We start from the raw sequence: 26424 nt of genomic DNA, 5'->3' as shown, positions 1-26424 counted from the left end.
TTATGCACCAAAAAGCTGACTCAACCTACAAAATCAGATTTACACTAGATTTTTTGTGGGATTTGGGCCCTAAAAGTGATATTAGTTAATTTTTGTGGTAGTTTCTTCTGATATACTTGGTTGACTACCATAAAATTTTAGCCCATTACCTTGAGAAATCCTAATAATAGCCAGCAATATATTGTATAGATTTCAGATTTCCTGTACTCTTGCTAATATAACTTGAGGTACACTCATTTTATTCACCTGCAAAATGCTTCTCTGGCAGAAGTTAAGATGTGTTGCTTGGCATGTTAATTGCTGACCATTTCATATCTATTAGTTAATTTTTCCTCACTACCATAGCTGCATGAAGAATTTTTCACAATTAGTATGAAGAAGACTTAATTTGATTTTTTTTTCCAAATGCCAGCATGTGGAATTATAATCATTATATCAAGACATTACATTAATTTGAGATCCATTTCAATTACAAAAATTGAATAAAAGTACCCTTAGAAATAGTACAGCCTCTGAATTTCAATAGCCATATATGTTCCCCTGTATCTATTTCCCCTTTTTTATGTTTCTGTTTTTCAAAGACGGATAGACACTGCACAAAAAAAGAAATTATTCTGCAAAATATGCTATCAGGTGCTGACACAAAAAATAAAGAACCACCTTGTTTTCTCTAGATTTTCCCCGGTTCAGTAAGACCAAGTAAGTACAGGCTCAGTTTTCCAGTTGATGTTGTACAAAATAATTTCTACATGACACAGTGCTAACTGAACTACCGTCAGCTTTGTCAGCATTGTGGGGTAGAGAGGACTAAAATTTCTTGAAGAACTTGTTTCTTTTTATATTAACGGTATTTATTCCATGGCAAATATTCAGGTTTGTAAGACTTCATTTTTAGTCTGACAGTCTCGTGTTAATGTATTTTTTGGCATGCAGCAAATTATCTGTTTTATTTCAGGAATACTAAATGTCAGACTTCCTTATTTTTGTAAGCATTGCAAAAAGAATATTCCTAACAATTTTATTGTTATAAAACATTCTGGTATTCATTCTTTGAATTCAGGCATGTTATACCAGGAATGCATGTGGCCTATTTATTAGACAAAACAGGGTGTTGAAAAGAATTGCTTCTATCCTACTTTCTTCAGGAACTGACATTTTTATTCTTATGCAGTTTTCCTAGTGGAATCTTTACTTTTTAAAGTCATAAACCTATTGTTGTGAGAGACTCTAGCAAAGCTTAAACTGGATCTCAGGAGTTTGATGCACTCTATTTAATGCAAGCAGTGTAAAAGAAATTTTAAATGTATTATTTAAAGGCACATTAATCTTGCCGCTATAATGGTGTAATAATGCATACCATATAAGGTTTTCATAAACTCAGCTTCCAAAAGTAACATCATAGTATCTTTCTTTTTGTTCTCCAAGTCAATTCTTTGTAGAGATAGCAATTATGTATTCATCTCTGTCTCTTATAGCCTGATTCATATTCAGCTGTGAGGTAGGTAGACCTTAGTCCTTACTAACACAACACAAAGAATATTTCTCATTTGGAACAAATGGAGGATAGTCAAAGTAAACCAAATTTATATAATAAATGTTAATAGCTGAGAAGTGTACCTTTTCAGTTAAATTAAGTAAAATAGTTAAATGCCTATACTATGGGTTGAATATGGGTTTGTCCTATACTCGTTATTCCTGTGTTTTCATCAGAATTTTAATAGGTCTACCTTTGATTTTTTTTAGATGAAAAAAATACACTATTAATTAAAGAAATTCTTTTTTTAAGGTTAGCAATTTTAAACTTACATTTTAAATTTTAATTTAAATTTTAAAATTTAAATTTAATTTTTTTTAAATTTAAATTTAAATTTTAAACTTAAATTTTACACTCTGTGTAAGTTAGTTTGCAACTATTAGAGCCCAGCATTTTTCATTTAACTATGCCCGTTGCATTGGCTTCTGGTTTGCTTCATAGCAGTACTGAGAATGCATTAGGCATGCATTAGTGTAAGAGTATTCTGTAGCTCTCGTGAATACGCACAGTGAAAATCGAGTGCATCTTTACTAAGAACTAAGGCATACAATATGCAAGGACTTGGTAACACTATGTGGTAACTTCTTGTGTCTGAGCAAAGCTCAGGAAAGCATTGGACACAGCAGTTCAGATAACCATTTTACTTTAACGTACAGATGCAGGTTAATTAGAAGCTTAAAAACCAGTTGTCAACCTCTGTTGTTAACATTCCTTCTTGTGATATGAAAGGGCTTGTATTTCCGCATTAAACATGTTTATAGAAGTGTTAGCTAAGGAATATTTCTACAAAGCTATTTTTTCACCTTCAGCCTATGCATGAATGTAAAATATAGGAAGAGTTCCTGTTCTCTTTTCATGTTATTAGATACCTTACTCAGCTGGATGTCATTTGGTAATGTAGTACTGCGCCCCTCAGTAAGTTTTCAGCCAAGCCCTTCAACCGCTTCTATTTCCAACCAATCATCCTTAAACTTTTGCAGATTTGTGTTGAACATCCATTGCAGAACCTTGTTAGAGGGGTTAAAACACAGCAGACTGGTGGCTCGAATGTAATAGGGCTCAAGATCCCTTTTCCTGTGGCAGGTGCCCAAAGCAGGCAAACCTCCTGCTGGGCACTGTCTGGGACTGTCTGTTGTGTTTTAGTTGTCTGTGGTGTCTCCATCAGTATAAGCAGGGAGGGGAGATTCTATATGTCCCTCCCTAAAAGTAGGATTCCAGTTTTCTCTGTGATTCTGCTTTGGGAAAAAGGAGAAGAGGAAGCATTTTTTTTTTTTTTCTCAGAAAGAGCCCAAGAGCAACCACATCAAACTCCCACTTCTTCCAGCCCAATATTCTGATGCCAACAGCTCTGCTCAGCTGGCTGAAGAAGCACTTCAAAGCTGTTACCTGCATTCTTCTGTTTGACTCAGTGTTCATTATTCCCCTATGAAATCAATGTGGAATATCGCAGATGAATATAAAACTCCCTTAGAATTACAGAAATCTTGGAGAGGACTCGTTGTTGGAAGGGAATAATTGTGAAAATTCAACCAGTCCAGTCAAGAAAGCCCAGTCACTTTTCCGCTTCACCAAGCGTACTGCTAGTATCAGCGTAAACGTAAGTTCTTACATAAGAACACAGAATAGCCATAATGGTGTAGGCTCTGCTTAGTATTCTGACTCCAAACAGTAGCCCTAAGCAGATGTGAACAGTAAAAACAGGAAAAGCATATATCCACCCTAATATTCTCCCCACCTCAAACTGTTTTATTCATATATAATTTAATTAAATTCATTTTGATAGTTATATAAATCGTTAATTTTAATATAAATTATTAAATATTGTATAAATTAATAATTAACTAAGAATTTTAATATGTCTGTCTTATAATCCCCACTGAATCTGTGTTCTTCTTCAGGCTCCCCTTGAATCCCTGTAAAATTCCTGCAATCACATCATTCTCCATCAAGGAATTCCAGGTGTCACCCACCATCAGTCTTCTTGAAACCATGCCCTTACCAAAGTCATTTGATGATCCATGGTTCTTGTACAGAAAGACAAGGGTGCAAAATCAGTTCTTATCCCTATCCATTCTTCGTATGTCATATATGGTTTTGTAAACCTCTGCCGTATTCTCCTTAAGGCTGGAGGACATTTCCAGTCAGATCCTCCAGAGGTTTAGATCATCCTTCCTGTCCTCGCTGAATGCATTCTGCATCTAATATGTCCTTTTTCAGTTGAGAGATCCAGAGTTGCATGTCTTACTTGAGGCATGGGTGAATTGTGAATTTCTGCAGTAGCGTAATGTAAAAATAATGCACTTTATCCTCTATTCCTTTCCTAAGAATTCATAATGCTTTACTTGCTTTCTTGACTACCGTCAGCTGCTGTGATTCTGTATTAACTGGTCCATGAAGACTTTCCAAGATGTTACTTAGCTTAACTGGGCACTCTTCTCAGTGTTTACAGTAGTATGGTATCAACCTGCCTCGGTATTATAAAATGTGAGGTAAACAACAGAGTCACATTTTCAGTCCTCCTAAAATCTTTTCCTTACCTTCTGTTTTTCCCCTGAGTTATTGAAATGTGTATTGTAAAACCAGAAAAATACCAGTCTTTTCTTCACGGTAGGAAAAGCCCTTTGCTGAGTTGTGGGGTCTTTTTTAAAGCAAGGTGTTAAAAGAGGGAGTATTCATAGTCCTTCTTGCAGTGCATGTATTTAGAAAAATCTGCTTTGGGGCTTCCTCTTCCAAACTTTCTGGAACTCTTGTCTTTCCCACCTTTGATAAATTGAGTAGCAGATTATCCTGTTGGCAGAGGGAGGATATAGTGAACCATGTTTTGAGGACAGTCTAATATAAGATTCAGTTAGAGCTAAATCACTTATATCAAATCTTTATCCAAAGTTTTGGAATCCACCATTTCATAGCACGATAGATTCAAAATCAAAAGACACTGTGGTCTCTGAGGCGCATCCATTAGTAAAATAAGAAATTGTTACAGAGTCATTTCTTTTCAGAGGCTGTCTCCCACACAGCAAGAGGATGCTACCCGGCTTCCTTCTCCAGCGCTCTCTAAATAAGATCATGAAAAAATATAGCACAGTAGTAGCATCCGTCTCCATATTATCTCAGCAGTCAGCTATTGAACCTTACGATCTGTTCATTTTCCTCTATGACATTCAGACTTCTCCTGGTGCTAAGCTACCTCGCAGTATTTGTTCTTAGAAAGGATTAAATCCTGTGGGAAATCTAACAGGTGGAAATCAGAATGTTCCAACAGGCAGATCCTCTACCATGAACTGAAAATCATTTGAATACTGACAGCTAGAAAACAAGTGTTTAAGGGAAAATACGTTTAGATGACAGCTACATCTACAGCCTAATGAAATTTGTGAAGATTTGTAAAATTCAGGTCTGCATACATTAACGAATCACTGCTTTCAACAGTGTTTGCCCCAACAAACACTTTTTTTGTCTCTTAATAATAAGAATTCCCAAGAATTATTTGACACTTCTTTTTCAAGAAATACAAGCCAAGCTGCATCCTTTTCTACCTCTTTTTATTTTTCCCTAAGACTGTGAAGAAGTGGAAGGAGGGCTAGGCCAAAACCTGTGCTCCTTTATGGAACATTTTATGACTATCCTTGGGCAAGAACCCTAAAAACACATTTTTCTTCATAGTACCACAGCTGTCTGCCAGAAGTACTGAATCTCATTGATGAGAGTGCAGAATCAATTGTAAAAAGCAACTTAATCATAAAATAATTCCTCTTCATTTTCAGTCTTAATACTTTCTTATATTGTTCTGGCATCATATGAATGGAATTTCTTAGCCAAGCTTATATATTCATCCTCATTTACTAGACAGGCTATCATAAAGATATTCAGCTGTTTAAGACAGTTGTAAATTTCTGAAAGGTAACTCCTAAGTGCAGCATCCATATACAAAACAAATGTCAGCGATTTTTTTGAAAATAAGTCAGGAGACATCATTGTTAGAAGTATTTCTGTAAGATTTGGTAGCAGCTGATGAAAGATTATTAGTCCCCAGTAGCTCCATCACTTGTGCTTTGTGCAAACTCTATAAAGTTAAAGGTTATGAGTGCTATGGTACTGTACAGGTGCACCATGAATAGCCTTTCACACAGAATAATTCTCATTTGTTAAATTTGGAAATGTACTTTCTTCTGGCCTTAATTTTCATGTAGTTCTTCATATTCTAAATGGCAGCTGAAGGCAAGCAGAAATAGCGAGTAATTGATTTAACAACCTAAGACAAGCACAGGGAAGTAGAAAAGTTTGTCTTAGTGCTTGATGTGACCTGAGAGAGCTTCTTTAGACTCTTTTTTTCTAAACAGTACCTCAGCACCTTGGGCCAGCAAAGTGGCCTTTAAGCCTGAATAAGCATGACTTTTTTTTTTTTTTTTTTCCTCAGTGCAAAGCTCCAGTATTTCATCTTTTCAAATTGTTTTACAGCACTTAGAGCAGAATTATATTGACAAGGTTAGAATTCATCTCCTAGAGGAGAATACTGTGCTCCTCCTGTTAAGTGCTAATATAACATTTATGTGTTGGTACCTTAATGACAGGCCTGGCTAGCCTGATGAAAGTACTGAAAGCAAACAGTACTCGGTGAAATTTTATTATGACTGAAGTGACTGCAATTTGAGACAAATTATCCCTATTTTTGTTCCTATATCAAAAACAGAAACGCTAAAGCAATTGCTACGTTTGGTATAGAATTAGACTCCGCTATTGTTAATATAGAAGTGCATTTTTCATGTAAACAGCTCACAAGGGTCAAGCATCAAAGATATTCTGTGCAAAACGCTTGTCAATAACTTTGTGAGTGAATTTTGAAATAAAGTGCCTGTAACCTGTCATCATTTCTTCTTCTCAAAGTTGAGAGCGAGTAGATGAAAATTGAGGTTGTGAATTGACAGTGCTGTGAGTTATATGGCCTTATCGACTTCAGGCAAACTTGACAGATTTGCCTTGTTATTATTTTTCTTCTTATAGGCCAGGCAATGGACAATATTACCGGTATATACTGCAGCGTAAACAAATCAGTATATAAAAATGTTATTATCGGTGTACACAAAGAAGATGGTGAAGTCACTAGTATTAAAAATGCTTGGTATATTGTCTCTCCATTAAAATGGAGGGAAAAAATAAGAAAAAAATTAATCTGCTAGACAAAATCAGCATTTCAATTGTTCAACTGTTTGAACAGTTGTTAAAAAGAAAGAAGTGTTCAAAGAGCTGATAAGTTAATGTAAATTCATACTTTTTTAGACTATGAATATCATAAAATGGGGTTGGTTTCCATAAATAGACCTTGTTGTATACATAATAGAAGTGTATGCATTTCAAGTATAAGGTAACAGCAGACCTAAATGTGTGTACTGGCTTTGGCTGGGCTGGAGGTAACTTTCTTCATAGCAGCCTGTACAGTGCTATCATTTGGACGCGTGACCAAAACAGCACTGATAACGCACCAGGGTTTGTAGCTGTTGCTGAGCACCACTTACACAGCATCAGGGCCTTCGTTTGTCACAATGTCCTGTCCTGTCAGCAAAGGGCTGGGGGTGCACAAGAAACTGGGAGGGGACACAGCCAGGACAGCTGGCCCCAACTGACCAAAGGAATATTTCATTCCATAAAACATCATATTAAGCCATAAAAACTTAACAGAAGGGTCTTCGGGAGGATAGCCATTGCTCACAGTCTAGCTGGGTATCAGTCTGCTGGTGGCGAGGTGTTGAGTAATAGCCTTTGCATCGCTTGTTTTGGTTTTCTTCCTTTCTTTTTTCTTCACTTACTAAACCATCTTTCTTTTGATCCACAAGTTTTCTCACCTGTGCCATTGGGGACAGGAGGAGTAAGCAAGCAGCTGTGTGGTACTTAGCTGCTGGCTGGAGTCAACCCACTATAATGTATTATTCCTAATTTAAAGGTCTGGGGTTGGTTTTGTTTGTATTCACTTGAAAAAGAAATAAATACATGGCAACAGTACAGGGACAAGATAATTCTTTTATGAACTCATCTTAGTTTTGTTAAGATTCAGAGGTGATGCTATTCACTTCCTATACCTGTTAACATGCTCCAGTGCAATTTATACTCTTTTTTGTTATAAAGAAGTAAGCAGAAAGCCCATCCCACTTCTTTAATACCATCAAACGAGAAAGAAATCAGTTACTTAGAGTTAGCATACCAAGTTAGCTAATTAGAGGTGGTGGTTGATGTGAAAACAATTTAAATACACTTTCTAAATGAGCTGTGCTATTAAGAAAACACATTTGAGATCATTCTGCTGTTCAGAAATATCTGAACTATATCTTTGCTGTATCTGAACTGTATCTTTAGTACTCCAGCTTTTAAAATACATCTTAAATGCTTTACTAGCTCATTTCTGTAGTTTTGGTCATTCTTACTATTTCTGTTCTTTAAAGACCATTGGTATGGACAAAAATTACTGTATGCAAAAAAGACTTTTCCATTGCAGACTGAGCGCAAAATACATTATGATCAGCATTTTATTAAATGCTTCAGGTATGGTAATGGTTTGAGATTGGAAAAATAAGCAGATGTTGACTGTCAGACGAATTCATAATTACTCAAGATAATTTTTCAATAAGAAGGAAAATTTAGGGGAAAGACAGTCCCCATGAAATAACTGTACTGCACGTGGTTTTCTGAATGTAGCAGCTGAATATGAGCAACATTAATTTCTACCAGCTCTGTCACATGCACAATATTTTGTTTATCTTTTAGGTTGAAGATTCAGAGACGTATCACGATGGAACTGATGTGTGTGGGTTGCTTACTGTCGTTGTAGTATCTCACCTACCCAGAGATGCTGCCATTGAATGGCACGTTGTTGCAGTAGTTGATGATCCACTCCAAAGAAAACATTTTGCAATGAAGATGTTGTCAGAGGGCTACCAAATTGATTGCGAATCTGTGGAGTCTAGTTCTGCATCTTCTGCATCAGTCTCTCTATGTCTGAGCTTGATTTCACCATCCGTTTCTCAGCTTGATTTAGACGGACCTCTTCATGACTTAGTTGCTATGTTTAAACAAGCTTTTGAAAAACTTTCAGAAGACTGCAGTGCAAGTCCTTTGTCTTTTAGAGCTTTCTTCAAGGAGGATGTCTTTGATACCGAAACACTACAAACAGGTAAGACTTGTGATGAAGGAAGCATGTGTTAATGCTAAGCATAAGGTATTTTTTGTTTATGTCTACATAAGGTTTCATTGGAAGAAGATATTTTAGAAGTGCCTTTCAAGGATAGGTGGCCAAGAAGGTCAATTGCATATCGGCTTGTACCAGAAAGTGTGGCCAGCAGAACAAGGGCAGTGATTGTCCCCCTGTACTCAGCACTGGTGAGGCCGCACCTCAGATGCTGTGTTCAGTGTTGGGCCCCTCACTACAAGAAAGACATTGAGGTGCTGGAGCATGTCCGGAGAACGAAGCTGGTGAAGGGTCTACAGGACAAGTCCTATAAGGAACATCTGAGGGAACTGGCGTTGTTTAGCACAGAGAAAAGGAAGCTGAGGGGAGACCTTACCTCTCTCTACAACTACCTGAAAGGAGGTTGTAGCAAGGGGGGAGTCAGTCTGTTCTCCCAAGTAACAAGTGATAGGACAAGAGGAAATGGCCTCAAGTTGTCTCAGGGGAGGTTTAGATTGAATATTTGGAAAAATTTCTTCACAGAAAGGATTATTAAGCACTGGAACAGGCTGCCCAGTGAAGTGGTTGAGTCACCATCCCTGGAGGTATTTAAAAGATGTGTACGCGTGGCGCTTAGAGACATGGTTTAGTTGTGGACTTAGCAGTGTTAGGTTAATGGCTGGATGATCCGAAAGGTCTTTTCCAACCTAAATGATTCTATGATTAAAATACATTTGTTGTTCTTCTCGTTGCCACGCACGCTCCTCATATAGAAAGGCTCTACTGGATGTTTTGAAGTCCAGACAGGATAAAGCCCTGGATTACTTGTTCTCATCTCACAGCTGACCTGACTGAGTAGAAGGTTGTATTAGACAATCTTGTTCCAATCTGAGTTGTTCTGTGATTCCACGAAAAAGAAAGTTTCTGAGAAATCCAGCCACCTCAGGTTCAAACATAGGGAGAATTAATCTTTTGCATGTAAGTCTTTGAACCGTTGTCCATTTGGTAGCCTATTTTTGTCATGATCTAGAACTATGTTCAAATAACCAAATTCTGTGTGCTAACAGGCACTCCTTTGAGGATAAATAATTAAATATTTAATGTTTTAAAATGAGGAAATGATTTCGTATCCTCTAGATTAGAGGGTGTCTGGTTCTGAACGTGGGCTGCTTTCTTGCCAACTTACTATAATAGAACTTGCTAACCAAACAAATTTACTGGTTTTTTCCCAATGTTTATTTTTTTCAAAATCTCATTCCCTTACCAAGTAAAGAGAATACAGAACAATAAATACAATGGTGCAGTACAGTGTACTTCTTATGTTGTACATCTGTGTTTTGGGCTATGCTCAATTTGGTCAACCAACATTATGCAAGAGCACAAAATCTTATTTTATCTTTCAGACCTACAAAACTGGTAGACCATACTTGTACTGAAATCAGTAAGAGGTTTGTTATCAGTTTGAGAGGAACAAAATCGGATCCTTAGTCTATCTCTATCTCAAACATGCATGCACTTTAAAAATCCTTGCAGACCACAACTGATCCATATTAATTAAATGGCATAAATGTTAGCCCTCAAATATTCTACTGGCCTATTTTTTTTTCTTAACCTGCAGCAGTTTTTGAAGAAAATTCAACCTGACATTGTTTAATAGATTTAAACTACAGGAACTGAAAGCTATAAAAATGTGGCATAGAATAAGCATATTTAATCCAGGAAGCAAGGAATGAACATATAGTCTGACAGAATGTTGTTGGTTTTACTACATTTTGTTTAAAAGCTAAAAGGAAACCTGATAAAACATATTCCTGGCATGGGATTAACGTTACCGTTTTGCCTGCTTGCTTTCTGATATTTCTCAGGCCATAGAATAATTACTTCCAAATAAATTTTGTTTGCTCTATTAAATATTTTGCTCAATATTATGTATAAATTGTGCACATAAAAATTTGATTCAGTTCCATTCATGTTATACTACCAATGCCGTAGACATAGAAAGATTTGTTGTGATTGTCATATTCATTCTGGTTGTGTTCAGATCTCTGCACTGTCATAATAATTCCTGTCATTATAGCAATTTTATCATTATCCTCACTAGTAAGAAATATGTTCTTGCAAATCTGTAGAATATATAGAATACATTAAATTTACAAGAAGCACTAATTCATGAATTCAATGAAGAATTTAAAAATAACTTTTTCTCTACTTAGGAAAAATTTGCAGAAAGGTCAATGGGAAGAAGAAATATGCTATATATTTGAAAATTATTTCTCAAATTAAAATAGTTGTTGCTGTGTTTTACAGATAGTTTCAATCTGATATAAGACTATTATATATATACTGTTTCTGATTCAAAATCAGAGGACTAATTGTTAATATATTGTTAAGAAACAGGGACATATTTTAAGTGTTCTGCCAAGGTGTGTCTTTGGAACCTTGAAGGGGCATGTAGTCTCCAGTGGAGCCTCCTCAACTTTCCAAACGTTGCAGCGTATTACTGAACTATGTCTTTGACTGTCTTTTGTACTATTACTATGCTTTTCATAATTTAAAGTGTAGTCACACATATATGTTAAATCTCAGCTAAGAAAGCACTGTATAAGGTCTCCGAGATGCTCTCATTCATTTCAGTATCACCTAGACAGTGTCCATAAGCAAGGTGACATAGTCTATGTTTTATCTTCTCAGTTATTGGCAGTCTTCACCTTTCACTGGCAGAACTATGGCAAATGTGTGTGGCCTTTAGTGTGCTTCACAGATAAAATATACCAGAGCTAATATCAGGTCAGTCTTTTGAATCCCATGATATTTTAACCTGCCTATAACACCAGCCCAAGATGTTAGACATTGCTAAATTCTGATGACCAGAGCTTTTTCTGGTTTCTCATAGCATACTCCTGTTGTCTTCTTGAGCCTTAAGATGGTTCTCATGTTCCATCTACAACAGCCCATTAACTTGTCAGCCTTCTTCCTAAATCTCGATTCAGGAGAGAGGGAGTAAAAAAGGCATGTTTTATGTTACACAGAATTTTAATTCATTGCCTGAATAGAATTCAAAGCATAGATATAATATATTTAGGCAATTTCAAATAAGCTTGTTCTGCTTATAGAATGCACGAATTTGAATGTGGCTAGTCACAAGAGAGAACAGTACTGGTTTCCAAAATAGCACTACTTTGTGTCTTGTCAGCTATGAGCATGGCCAAAACTTGCTCATACCTCTCTCTGTAGTCTTGCAGTCTTGCCCTAAGGTATTTTGAGTATTTGGATGTCTCTGTGGTGATTTCTACTACCTCCAAAGGTCGCTTTCTGTTGCAGAGTATGTCTAGGTGGGTAACAGATTTATTTATGCTACTGATCAGATAGCTGGTAGGTAAAACTGTCTTTCAGACACAGAATAGCATTGTACCAGGACACAGGATTAAGCAGAAATGTACTGATCTTGACTTGAAAATCTGCAGGCCTAATATATGGACTTTTTAAAAATATTGTTTCCTTGGTGTGGCTACCAGAACGCAAATGACATTGAGAGAGCAGTTTTTCAGTTGCCATTTATTAATTCAGCCCAGGTAGTGCTAATTGCTAACCATCTGTATGATGAGCCATTAGTGACATGTTTGATCTCCAACATGTGTTAGACATTGTTAATCCCACAAGTAGGTCTGTCCTTTTGGAGTCTTCAACCACCATCAGATACATTGTCAGCTGAGGAAAGATAATACTCATCATGTAGCAGGGAAGGCTAGACACTACTATTCAAATATTTTTACCATGAAACACATCAGACAGATGTGGATGTGTAATGGAAAAGACAGAAATTATCATGTCTCAGAAATCAAGAGAGATGGTTGAGGAGATAACTCTTCCCATCTTAGTGCATTTCAGGTGGACTTCCATCATGTCATAAGATGCGCAAGTAGTCTTCAATAATTCTTGTAAAATCTTGACTTGCAATGTATTGTCTCTTTTAGCAAAAGCACGGAAAAAAATAAAGGTACTTTTTTCTGATTAGAGCTTAAATCATTGGAGTGAGAGAAGAAAACACTGCCACAGATCTTCTCAAATGAGCCTCTGATTAGACGAGGGCTTTTTTGGTGCAAAGAGATTGTAATTTATTTAAAACTGTGCAAATAAATTAGAGACATTTGTTTGTACCTGATACAGTAAGATGAGAACCAGGAGTATGTATACTCTGCATATTGTAACATGTTATTGGAAATTACTATAGCCAGTGTTACTGATGTCAAAAGAAGCTAAAGGTTTGTAATGCAAATCTGAGACAGATAGCTTTCTGTCATCCTAAGACCAGATGTAAAGTTTTATTGAACAAAGTGTAGTACTGATGGTGAACTTCTCAGAGGCAATCCCTCATAACATACGAGAGCATTATGGGCACCGTGCTGAGACCACAGAACGTGTTAGAAGTAGGAGGATTAGATTAAGCTGACATATATACTTAGTAAGATGCTGTTAAGCCTTTAGAAGTCTTTAACATAAAATGGCTATTTCTCTCTTATTCTCATTTAAATATGCATTAATATAAACGTGTCAGAACAATTCGCTATACCATCCAGTTGACTAGATTATACTTCAGTGTAGGAAAGATGTTCATAGTCATCACAGGCCTTGTTCACAGGATGTATGCAAAAATATTTTTGAATATTTATTAGGGAGTGGAAAAGGTCCTGCATTCACCAGAACATCATATTACATAATCCCTTTTTAATACTATAGAAAAAAATGAAGTGGGAATATAAAAAGGCAAAAGAGAACAGGAATAGAAAGACAGTCTGGTAGCGGCATTAAAATGAATATATAATTAGTTTTAAATGTGGCTCTACTCTGTAAACGCTTAGGACTAAAAGGCTCTTAGTACTTCTGTATTTATCATGTTTGAATGATGCTATAGTTTAGAAAAAATTCTAACACAGGTTGAGTGTAGTTCAGCTGGACCATAGAAAATCTTGAGATGGGACTGTTTCTTCTGTTGAAAGAGAAGCCCTGGTTATTAGGCACTCAGTTAGGAGTCCTTGCACTGACATAGTAACACCCTGACACACGCACAACATGCTGCTTTTAAACTAAAGATTTTCTATCTGATAAGATTTAAAGTATTACATTTATGAAAATACTGCATTATCAACACATTTACCAGATGGTTTCCAAAACGCAATTTCCAGTACTGGCAGATATACATTATGTAGTGTAAATCTAAGAGATGTGGAAGACAATCAAGTGAAGATACCAAGATGTGCTTTCTTAATAACACATCTTTGTGTGCATTAAGAGTTTGATATTTTTTAACTAATGTACTTTAAATTCACAAAGGGAATTTACTTCAACTTAACTTTCTGGATGGATATGCCCTTATACGCTGGGAAACAATTTCCCATGGGGACAGCTGAAATCTCAACTTCTAAATATTTGTATGCAGACCTACATGTTCTCATGACTCAGCGGTCGTGAAGGGCTACTCACGTGAGTAGCAACTGAAGAGTCATTAAGAACTGTTTATTGAGTAACCATGAAGCAGGTATATAAGTGTTGGTAATTTTTAACTGTTGGTCCTTTTGAAATCAAGCTTTGCAATCACTAACTAATGAAGTAATTGCTGTGACTACGATACATAATTTGGCCAAACAAAGGTATTTTTTAGATATTATGATGCTGTCTGAAATAGGCTGTAAAACTTGTATATGTTTTTCTACCAAATTCTATTAATTTAGGCTAAATGGAAAACATGAGAACAGTTGTCAACCTGAAAGAAGAGGAAAATTTCACTTTAAATTTCTTGGGTTTCCTGTTAAGAAAACAAAGAATTTGCCAAGTATAATAGTTCAAGCAGCAGGCCTACACTGCTGCTGGTCAAAAAAAAAAAAAAAAAAAGGTGATATTAGTACTTGGGGAAATGAATCAGATTATAATATACATAAGCAATTAGGAAATACTGATGTGATTCATGAGTGCATTTGAAATTACATTTTGAAAGGAAAGGATAAAAGTAGCTAAATTTGGTCTTGAGCCACAGAGGTGGCTTTGCAATCCTGCTGTTGCTACCCAAGCTATCCAGTCAAGAGATCTAATATATTAAATGACCATTAACATGCTGAAATTTTAAACTTTTTATGTCAGTTTTCAAGGTTATGCTGTTATTGTATCTACTGCCATTCAGTGTACACATATTTTTGTCAGAACATCTCATACAAAAAGGATTTTTTTGTTTGCTATCGAAGACATGGGGAAATTGTTTTAATAGTAATGTTGCCTCTTGACTGAATTTGCATCGGAAGGTGTTTCATGCCTGTGAAGGCAGCTTAAAATGTATTAGATCCTACTTTAGGGCAGTGGCCTTCTGTCATTTAGGATGGGAAATTTATTTTTATAAGAGCACAGATAGTAGATTGAATTCAATCACTTGGTGCCAAGGCCACGTAGCAATGTTAGAACTCATTCTTATTCAAAATGGAAAGCGCATGACATCTAAAGGTTATGTATTGCAGTCATGCAGAAAAATCTTGCTAAAACTTTACATGGAAATATTTTTTTAATTGTTTGACGCCAAGAGTGATCTAGAACATCCACCTTTTATCCTTGATACAGAACACTAGCAATATATTGGTAAGGTTGTTTTAAAACTACTGTGTACAACTTCATATTTCTTTCAGAATTTCTGACACTAATATCCAAGATACATTTATAGGTTACTGTATCCCTCCTATCATGTTTTCACGTTATGTTGAAATGCTCCTGAGCTCTTCACCAGATGAATTATTTGTGGGGACTTCTTAATTTTCCTGTTGACATGTAGTGACCTCCAGGGCAGAATGGACCTGTCAGAAAACAGGCTTTTTGTAAGGAAAGTCATAGATTATAAATAAAATTTTCCTAAGTTTGCTAACACGTTGAAAACTGACTTTCCATCCTTACATAATCAGTTTGGAAGATGCTAGACATCTTTTACGGTGATCCATGCAATGGCTTTACTGCTTGATGTTAGTTAATAAGTTATTTCAATAAACATCAAAATTTGCTAAAAGCAATAGGCTATAAGGTGAAAATCTTAAGAAAATAGATGTAAAGAAACTGGTGGAATGAGAATCCAGTCTATTTTGCAATGAGTCAGAATGGGAAATTTTGATAATTGGCTCTACAAGGAGTCTGAACAAATTAATACTCTTCTGGAAAACTGGATCTTCTAGACAGCTGTATGTATACATGGTCTATCCCTATATGTATAAGTGTCTATATACGCATAAAGTACAAATGTCCTCCTACAACATCAAAATTAATTTTTAGAAACTGTTTCGTGCTTTGATGACAGAGGACAACTATAAAAACATCTTATAACAATTGCATCAGGCATGCAATGATTGCCAAATTTGGATCATCTGGTGAGGCATATATGATCTGTCTATCCAGAAACCGTTTATGACAAAGTCAGCTTTTAAGGACACAACACAGATTACAGTTTACAATTACACAGAAAGTTTTTCTCTGAGACTGTTTCAACAATTCTGCAATTCTAAATCAGTAATCATCGAAATAACTTAGACTTCTAGAGATCTCTGCATCATTCATACAGATCCCTCTCTATATTACTATTCATTTATAAGTGAAGAAAAAAAACATGGTGGTGTTCAAACCAGTGAAATTACATCTGACTTAGGAAGTCTACTGATCTTCAAATAATTGTAGGCTGAAAGTGAATTGGGGATAATATCATACCTGCTTCACTTGTTATTACTTGTTCTAGATATTTATTTAGGATCATTACTTGATACAATACTGCAGTAGATGGACCTTTGGCATGACTAGCTTGTCTTTTGTACTTCATCTTCTTTAGTACCAAAATGCTGGCCATTTGCTCTTTGTCTAGCAGACCTAAGAAAGAGTTCAATGAAAGAAAAGAGTGGATTTTGTGAGGAAGAACTATGTACTGTTGCATTTTTAACCAATAACAATATTGGTAGCAGGAAGATCAATGAGTAGGTGGATAGCTTGTTCCTGGGAAGTTCCTGGGTTGGTTCAGTTTGTGTGCTGTCCCACTGGATGGGTGATCCACAGGAGGGCTGAATGACTGTCAGCTGGCTGACAGTTGTCAGTCATTCTGTGACATAAGCTCTGCACAAAGTACCAGTTCAATCTTCTCTGATAACTTTTCCTAGCCCTTTTTGAAAGTATTGCTGACTGACAGCAGAAGCTGTACTTCAGTGTTTTTCATGCAGAGAAATCAAGGATTTTTAGCACTGCTAATATCAATAACCTGGAAAACGGGCATTATATCTACCGTCATACTATTAGATTTGACAATAAACCTAAATAAACTATGACTGCAAATTTCCTTTCTCCTTATACTGTTAAGTGACAGTTCACATGTGAAGTTAAGTATTTGAGACTAGAAATTTTCCTGCCCTGGCAATATGTGTAAGAAGCTGGCAAATATTTATTCTCATGGTGGTTTTTTCTCCTCCGGTTTCCTAAAGCTTTTGGATGCATCACCAGATCCTTATTTCCCAGGCCTGGGCTATTCTGCTGAGTCCACTTTCAAGAAATTGCCCTGACAACTGCAGTTCTGGTACTGGAATCTCCCCATTGCTTGGTCTACATGCTCAGAGCAGTAATAGGCTTTTAAATATATATATATGTATATATATATATAATCTTAGCTATAAAGAGGAAAAGCCAGGTGACAGAATTAGCACTGGCTGATAGCCAAAGCCATTAGTTATTCTTACCTCAAAGCCTTCCACTTCTTCTCTGGTTTCCCCTCCAGTTCTTCCTTCTCCAGTCTCTCAAAGTTAATTTCTTTCTGTAAGATCTTGCCTTTTGTCAACTGGGGCACCACTGATAATGCCTGTCAGATTTTGTCAGATGACTATCAGCAGTCATGCTTAGCTTTCCTCGTTGGTACTTTTCAAAGAACTAAGCAGCTGCTGAAAATCTAACTGCTAAGGGCTCTAATAAGTATAACAGGTGCAATGGCTTTTGAATTTCTTTTGAAAACTCTTCCAAGGTCAGCCCTGTGGAAATCCTCTGTCCTGCAAGCAGTAGGCCATGGTTATCTTCTTTTCTCTGTCCACATGTATCAGGTATCAAATTCAGCTGTCAGCAGTCTCTCAGCAACACATCTCAACAGTCTCTGAGGTTTTCCGAAATGTTTAGTCATTTGCTTGGAGACAGATAAGACCTTCTTGTTATCTAATGGCATGGAATAATTCTTTACAAAGATGTGAAGCTAAAAAACAAATTGAAATAATGCCCTGATTTAAACCACAAATGCAGGCAGGAACTTAACAGTATGAGAAGATGATGCCGTGGGCATAGGTTGCTTTAATAGCCTAGGTCTTTTGTCAACATGGGTAATGAAAGCCAAAGAAGCTACCTTCCTGAAGCCCAGGGTAGCAGCATGGACATGAGGATTATTTATTGCTCAGAGCGAAAAGCGATAAACACCTTTGTACTCCATTGTCCATTTGTTTCCCCTGCCCTTGCCACTTCTCCATAGTCTAAGCCATCTCGGTTTTGGACTTGGGGAGGAGGCCTGAAAACAGAAGACAGGACAAGGAAACAAGGGCTGTTTGTACTCCACAGGTATGCTTAAGGCAAAAAAGTCTCCAGTGTTTACCGTCTCTGGTGCATACCTGGTCACAGTCGGACTGTGCAGCCAAACTTTGCATCCTAAATACTCAGCTTACCGTTTTCATTGTTAATACTCAATAGCATCTCTTCTCTTGTTTTCTTTATGCAAATGAAGAGATACATACACTTTTTTTTTTTTTTTTTTTTTTTTTTTTTTTTTTTTTTTTTGAGTGCTAAAATTTGGATCTGGAGGTTGTTTTGCTTGCAGTATTGCAGTCTCAAATTCTGTAAAACTGTGACTAGAAACTGGCCTGAAGAACATCACAATAATTATTGCCTTAATTTTAGACACATTACAAATCAGATTTCTCATTAGAATATTTTCAGCATGCATTTGTAAAGGAAGATTTTTTTATCTTTGAAACACCTTTCAAAGTTATACTCTGACTTAGAAGGAAATATACAAAAATCTGTGCTTAGCATCCATAAAAGTACTGTAATTTTGTTCAACTGCTTACCGCCCACAAGTTGGACTTGAGTTTTCATTTGATTTATCTGATGTAATGACGCCATTACAGTAAGAAAAAGTGAAGAGGAAAGTTGTTTTGTTGTTTTTGTCATCTGCACTGTAACTTCTAATCCAAGAAAATAGTTGTAACTAACCATCAAAAGAAAGTATTTTGCCATTGTCACACTTCATGCAATTTGGCATTGCATAATATATGCAGTGGTGCTCCCAATAGTCTATTTCTTCTTAAATTTCTGATAAATTTGTGTTTAAAATAGCATAAAGGTGTTGGGTAGAACTGAGAAATTTCCCATCTTTAGAAAAACAAGCAATGAAAAATCTGTATTTTTGTCCTTCCTATGGTCTTTACTCAGCTTTTACTAGTAATGCATCATATCTGCTGTCTTAAAATCCAATTAATAGCTCTAATTCATTGACACTGAAAGTACATTTATAACATAGTCTCTTTAGGCTGTTCTTTTCTACTTGCACTGTTAAGTCTGGAGTATCAACATTGGATAATTTGAGAACAGGTAAATTTTTTCCATTGTAAAAAATTAGAACATTTTTTTCTCTTTCTACATAATCTCTGAATGGCAAGAGCCTAGCCAGCAGGTACCTCAGCCTGGGTGGGCTGGCACACCTGGGATACTAGGATAGGATAATAACAGAAAGAGATCACCAAACTGGAGAAAGTCTAGAGAAGAACTAAAATAAAAGGTCGGGTGAGTGGCGTATGGAACATATAAGAAAAGACTGAAGGAACTGGCTTTGTTCCACCTTGGGAAGAGAAGGCTATGAAGGAACCAAATTGTAGTCTACCGTAACATGCATTGCAGGGAAAGAGACAGGATTTTATCAGAGATGCACCAGAAAAGGACAAAGAGCAGCAGTCACAAAATGCAGCAGGAGAGATTCCACGTGGACACAAAGAATTATTCTCCACAAGAATGGTTGCATGCTGGTGCAGGCTACCCAGAGGCTGTGGAACCTTGGAGGTCTTCAAAACCTGGCTGCACAAGGCCCTTAGCAAACTGGTCTAATGTCTGAAATTACCCCTGCTCGAAGCATGAAGGAGGTTGGACTATGTGATTTCCAGAGAACCTTACCAAACAAAATCAGTCTATGTTGCCCAAAATTATTCTATTATTCCATATTATTATTAAATTACAATTAATTAGCCAAAACCAGTGGCATTTAATTGCAGATTCTGAAAAAAACCCAACAGCTTCTTTCTGTCTGTCATTAATACTCCACACTTACAAAAGATGACTACCACTCCTTACTTGAATAATGATTATTGAAACCAACAAGCAAGTTTTTCCTATTGGAGTGTATCTCTGAAAGATAAATGTTTCTTTAGAAGTATCTGGATTCTTTGTGGGTTTTTTAACTAATTTCTCTGTAGTGTGCACATTTGTCCTGCTTTCTTTCCATCTTTTTATCTTAACAGAACTCATAGAAGTTCAGAATTATAATTATCATTGGGCTGTGATATCTCTGCAGTATTTCCTAGGACAGTGTAAAGCCAATGTGTTTCCAGAGTCTAATTTCTTTGGTAATGATTGAGACGCCTGAGGATAAGGAGTCCTGTTATGAAGTTAAATAGTTTATGTCATCGGTAATGTCGTATCTTCAACTGGAAAACCCACTGTTTTCCTCATTTAAACACATTATTAGATGGTTATACCATTTGATATAGGGGCTAAATATGAATTTAACTGGGTTTTAGTAGGATTTCGAAAATAATTTTTAAATAATAATTTGCAAGCTTTAAAAATTGCAACTTTTAAACCTCTACAGAACTTCAAAACTTTGTTCAAAACTTTTGCTTATCAGGAGATAAAGAGTTTATGAACTTTGAAAATCAAAATTAATTCTCTTCACCTAACAGCAATATTGCTGGAAGATGAAGAAAAAGTTTGTTGAAGATTGCTGTTTCTGATATTTACAAAGTACTGACTTGTCCTTAATCATCCTGCTGGGAATGTATGAGTCACTATATCAAACAATGGGGTGAAATTAGATGTAAGAAAAATAACAGTATCTCACCTGTTTTACTCTCAACTATACTATATGTGTATCCTGATGCTGTGAATGTAGATCCATTTGAGATGTACAAGCAGCTTCCCATTTGTGGCACAGAAGGATTAAGTGACTTGGTAACTTCACCAAAGATGGCAATGTTATAGGGCTTTATTTTCCTGAAGTTCTTAGCTGAAGTTACGGACGCTCAGCAGCTCTCAAAATGAGGTGCTGTTTAGAGGCAGCATAATGGTAAGAACGGGTAAGTAGAGCCCTGAAGCAGAATAGTTCATTGAAGTGCATGCCTTGTTCCAGAAAGGAGTCTGAGATGAAATCTGTTTTGAGATTGCTCTTCTACTGGGCATAACTTCATCATTTTAGAATTGTCAAGGGATCTTGTCATTTCCAGACTTTTATGAAAAGCATGAGTAATTGAAGCCAGCCTAAGGCATTTTCTATAGATTCATACCTGAAGATAAATATATTGTAATTTAGCTGATTACTCTATTTTTTCTTTGCATTAACTACATAGAATGTACTTTGAATTCTTTTATTTTGTATCATGTAGCATAACTTACCTGCTGTGATTTAATCAAGGATTTGGGTCACTCAAACTATAATAGCAACAGAAATAATCAGGATTTCTATCTTTAGATTAGCCTTTTTTAATTTTACTTTTCTTCTAAATTATTTTTTCTTGTGATTGTTTTTAGCTCTGTTGTATGCAAAGAACTTAAACTTTTGATCCTTTAAAAATTTGGAAACAGAAACCTCAGCTGTTAAACAGTGCCTTCATTAAAAGTATTGCTTGTCATTTTGTGCTTAACTTGTTTGAAAATATGCAGGAGTTCTGCAAACTTTTTAAGCATATCAAAATTTCATTTTGATAGGAAACATGCTGCATAATACTTCCCAGCTACAGGAATTAATGCCACAATGCTTATTCTGCAGCAAGTCTACCATATGATGACACTTAAAAAAATGTCTTTGGCAAGTATTAATTGGAAGGAACATTTTGGTGTTTGGTGTTAGGCAGGAGTTAATCTACGCACATTGCTTACAATGCTCTTTTATATTTTTTTCCACGCTTTTTTGTGTTTGACTCTTCATGAATATACTGCAGACAGGCTGAAAAGCATTTCAGAAGTTCTCATCACTTAAAGCACACTCATTCAAAGTCAATAATTACATTAAAAGACTTTATCAGTTCCAAGGTGCATTGATGTCATACTAAAGTAGATCTGCTGTAAGAGATGGTATATTTTTAGCTCTGAGCTGGCTCAGAACCCTGAATTAATTATCTTAATCATTGTAGCACACATTTCAGAAAAATCCAGTCTGTGCCTCCCACTATGTCCTTTAGGATAAAAAAGCAAAAAATACACTTACTGCAAGACAGTAAGACTTAAATATGCTTGTCCAAACATAGGAAAACTTAATTTTCTGGTACACAAATGAAAGCTGTCCAGAGACTGATGGAAAAGCATCACACACTGGCCTGGAGGAGCTATGGAATTAGAGACAAGACCTTGGCCCATTTGAACCAGAACAATTCTAGCAAGACTGCAGTCTCTAGTTCATCCAAAGGATGGTCCTTGCTCTGATAGGTAATGTGTTGAGACACATAAAACAAGCCCAAGTTTCAGAAAATACTAAGAATCTGAGCTCTGAAAACCAAGTCAAGCTGTACATCAAGCATCATTAGCTACTGTGGTTTTGCCTTTTAGGTCAATTGAAATCCAAATCTATTGAAATTACCAAAAATTATGTTATTGAATCACTGGGAAAGAACTTCAGCACAGTTGACCCAGTCCAAAGGCATCATTTGTTTCTTCATTTTCAATAGGGAGATAAAAATGCAAGGCTTCGTCTTAAAGTACTCTCCACTTGCTTGTTCTTTTCTGCTCTTCCATTTTAGTCTCCTGTCCTGGTTTTTGCCCTTTCTTTTTTCTTCCATTCATCCCTTGTTTTGGACCACATAAATCATGTTTCAGGCCGAGTCATGGAAAACATACAAGAATAAAACTTGAAGGCAGGCAGAGTGAGCCAACTGCAACAAAACAAGATGTAAAAATCAAGAGGGAGCAATCTAAAGTGTCATGATCCAGAAAAAGATGTGACTGACATAAGCCAGAGTATAGCAAGCAGGATTATAAAGCCAAAGCTTCTGTTTTAAAAATGTGTTGTTCTGTGCTGAAGATACGATTGGTAGCAAGAAGCAGTAAGCAAAAACATGTGTGCAGAAACTCACAGCTTGGATTCTACTGGGTGTTATTTATTAAATTAGGAGCCACTAATATGTTTCTTCATCCCTGCTTCAGAAGAAAAATAGTGGCACAGAAAGAAAAGAAACTTGGTAGATGACACACAGTCCTTACACTAACCTAAATGCAACACATCCATCCTGTTCATTGTTGTCAATATTTAAAAAAGAACAGGTTTTGTAGTAACAGGAGGAATAGAGGTATCTGAAGACTAAACATTCCTTTTTAGGCTCCTGTTGCTGTGAAGTACTGATGTGTCTCCTGTGAAATGCTGAGTGCTATTCATTCCCATCGGAATCTTCATGGAGACGTCTAGGCTCCCTTTAAAGTAGAGGTAGAGTCAGCAGCCAGAGCAATGCAGCTTTGATGCAGGAGAGAAGGTCATGATTCCTAAGCAAACTGGAATTTTATTCTGAAGCAGAATGCAAGTCAGCGATTATGATAGGCTACACCTTGCATGGTAAAGTCCAAAGTTTGGGTTTAATTTGTGGAGGGGTTACAAAAACGATGTCCCCTCTCATCATACACCACAAAGCTGTTAATTTGTAACAAGGGGCTGTTTTTCAATTAAAGAGAAGGTCTCAGTGCCATTTGAAATGCCCACTGTTGTTGATGGAGTAGGCTTAGGTTCTCCTCCCCTCTGTCACTGACCTTGTGCAGGTTGCCCATGGTTTCAATCGTGTTTCTTCAAGATCACCAGATTCCCTAGAAGACTTACAGCCTCCTAAGAATGTTCTGCCTGGGCACCAAAACCTTTTAATGAGTTTCAATTATCTTTGATTTATTAATGTTCTTCAGATGGTGTTCCGTCTTTCCTTTCCTTCTAAAAGCAGTCCTACACAGGAGTTGGGGTGTGTGTATTCAGGGCTTTGCCCTGCAGAGAATAGCCTTCTTTTATGTTGATTCCATGATATTGTAATGTACATTTTTTAACCTGGCAAAATCGGAGAGAGAAAGAGCAAAGCAATGCAATACTTTTTTCTGGGTTCTTGGTGATGCATCACCTTTTAGTTTGAAAATAGAATGTGAAACAGCCTCTCTACATTCAATTCATGGTACACAGATTTGACCTATAGTAGTGACAACTTAGCCTTTCATCCTTAATAGAAAGTCAGCTGAGAAATAATATTGTTATTTATACAGTTCCTATAGTAAACCTCATGTTAGCAATTAAGAACAGCAAGATGGTATGATTATAAATATTTATATTTTAGTTACTGCAGCTCAGTCACAGATAATGTGGTTTGTAAATCCTGGTCATGTCTCTAGGACACAAAATAGCCAGGAATTATTATTGCATACTTTTCAGAAAGCCTTTCAGAATAAAAAATGAAATTGAACACTTAAGAAAGTATGTGGGAGCTATAGGAAATACCATGTTATCCTTTATTAGATTATACTGGCATCAGCAGGGGAAAAGCTTTAAAAGAAAGGGCAAAATACAACAGTAACATATACAGCATTGTAAATTATGTGTTGCATGCATCATGCAAATTGACCAATATGAAATAATATTTAAGATATGTAAATTAATGTATTTAGGAAAATTGCTGTAGCAAATGTGGCCCCTGTTCAATGCATGTGCGCATACCTAATCCACCCATATAAATATGTATCTACTTTTCGGAACCAAAGCTTATGTTTACAATTGTCCTGCTAAAAGTGGTCCCATATAAAGACTGTAAAGGAAACAACAAAAATCCTACAACAGTTTTTTAACAGGCCTGAAGAACTAAGTGTCCAGTAGCCAGAGGACTGTGATCAATACCTTAAATCAGAAATGAAGACTAGAAATTTGAATGAAACGTAAAAATTTTGCATTGTCCACACAAGCACAATTTATATGTGAAACTTACCCTTGGAAACATACACTGTGTAATTAACCTATTTTGAGCAACTAATTCTTATCTAAAAAGGTCAGCTTCCATGCCACTGTAATGTTGCCCACACAAATATTTTCCTTTCCGTGTTTAGAAGCCTAATACATTTTTTCTGTGCTTTTTATGTCTATACATTTTTTTTAGAAATATTAATATCTTCTTTTTTCATTATTTGATCAAATGGTAGAAATTTCACTTTTGTAACATAAATAAAGGTATTTCAAAGTTTTCCATGCTCCTCAGCCAAATTAAGTGAATGCTGACAGTGAGTTACCTGGCAGGATGCAGGTATAACATATGCCAGTAGGAGTAAATGCTCAGGAGAAATGTGATTTACGCTGTATCATGTCCTTCCTTTTAAAAACCTGAAATAACCTGCAGTGAGTTCTTCACTTTCAATAATCCAGTTTTTCTAATACAAAGCTTCTCATCTACTTTTAAGTTCATTATGACACTCCAGTAAAATAACATTTACAAACTTAAAATGTACAGCTTTCAGATGTGGTTATTACAAAAGCTGAAATATTATTTAAAGCACTTCACTTGTTATTACCTATAGAACTTTCATTTTTAATAGGTCTACTGGAAAATATATGTAAAACCAGGTATTTTAAAAGATGCCAAAATCATTATATAATATTATATTTCCTCTCGTTATCATTTTTTGAGTCAGTTTGATTTATCCCAGCTTGGAACATTAGACTAAACATCAAGGGGTAGGAACATTCTGACAGTTAAAGAAAGTATACATACATATTCATATACATATATATGTGCACATGAATTTACTGTGGCTCCTAACTCTCTGCCAAGAAAATTTTCCTCTTGTCAGTCAATTGATCCTAATATAATCTCAGAATAGAAACGACATTTTGAAATACAGAGTTCTTTTCCTTTACGCTGTTCTAACTATGGCTTATATGTAGGTAAACACAAGCCCTTTGTGCTTATATTTAGGTTAAGCGTTAAGCTCTTCTTTATACCTTTGTGTTGCTGAACTGCTTAACATTTTCTGGGGTTTTCATGTGTTCATTATTTGGCTAAGCAGGCTGTTGACTCTGAAGTTTTAAGAAATTTCAGGTATTTTCTTCTAAGCAGAGACTCAGGCTCAGTGATTTTAGAGACCATTTTAAGTTTCTAGTATTGTGAAGTCTATCCCAAAGATGTTATGCTTCAGTTTTCTTGCAAAATGTTGTTTGCAATCTGATTGCAGCTCTGCAAAAACATCTTGGCTTCTTCTTTGTTTGCAGTGTCTAGCATTTGAAGTGTTCTGTCTATTCATAAAATAGGAACGGCACTGGCAATAGCTGTTAAGGGTTCTCTAAACTCATTTGCCAATATACCAGAAGTCTATTCTGGAGAGACGGTTTGAAGTAATAAAAACAAATTTTGGCCCTATATTGTTGATCCTGGACTTTACAGGCTATTTCTCATCTATTATTCTACCATCATTTGCCTCACAGGAAACTAATGGG

The 26424-nt window shown here is 36.1% G+C and overlaps 1 protein-coding gene across 2 annotated transcripts in view; it reads left to right on the top strand.

The window, feature by feature from the left end:
- DPH6 (diphthamine biosynthesis 6) overlaps positions 1–26424 on the top strand; it is a 210394-nt gene that overhangs the window by 161291 nt on the left and 22679 nt on the right. For both annotated transcript variants that reach the window (XM_055812818.1, XM_055812825.1), the window contains one exon: positions 8291–8696. In XM_055812818.1, coding sequence (XP_055668793.1) covers positions 8291–8696 — 406 coding nt within the window. The remainder of the gene's footprint in view (positions 1–8290; positions 8697–26424) is intronic.

This window comes from Falco peregrinus, chromosome 1, assembly GCF_023634155.1.
Source record: "Falco peregrinus isolate bFalPer1 chromosome 1, bFalPer1.pri, whole genome shotgun sequence".
Taxonomy (NCBI): domain Eukaryota; kingdom Metazoa; phylum Chordata; class Aves; order Falconiformes; family Falconidae; genus Falco; species Falco peregrinus.
This window is presented reverse-complemented; position numbering and strand designations above follow the sequence as displayed.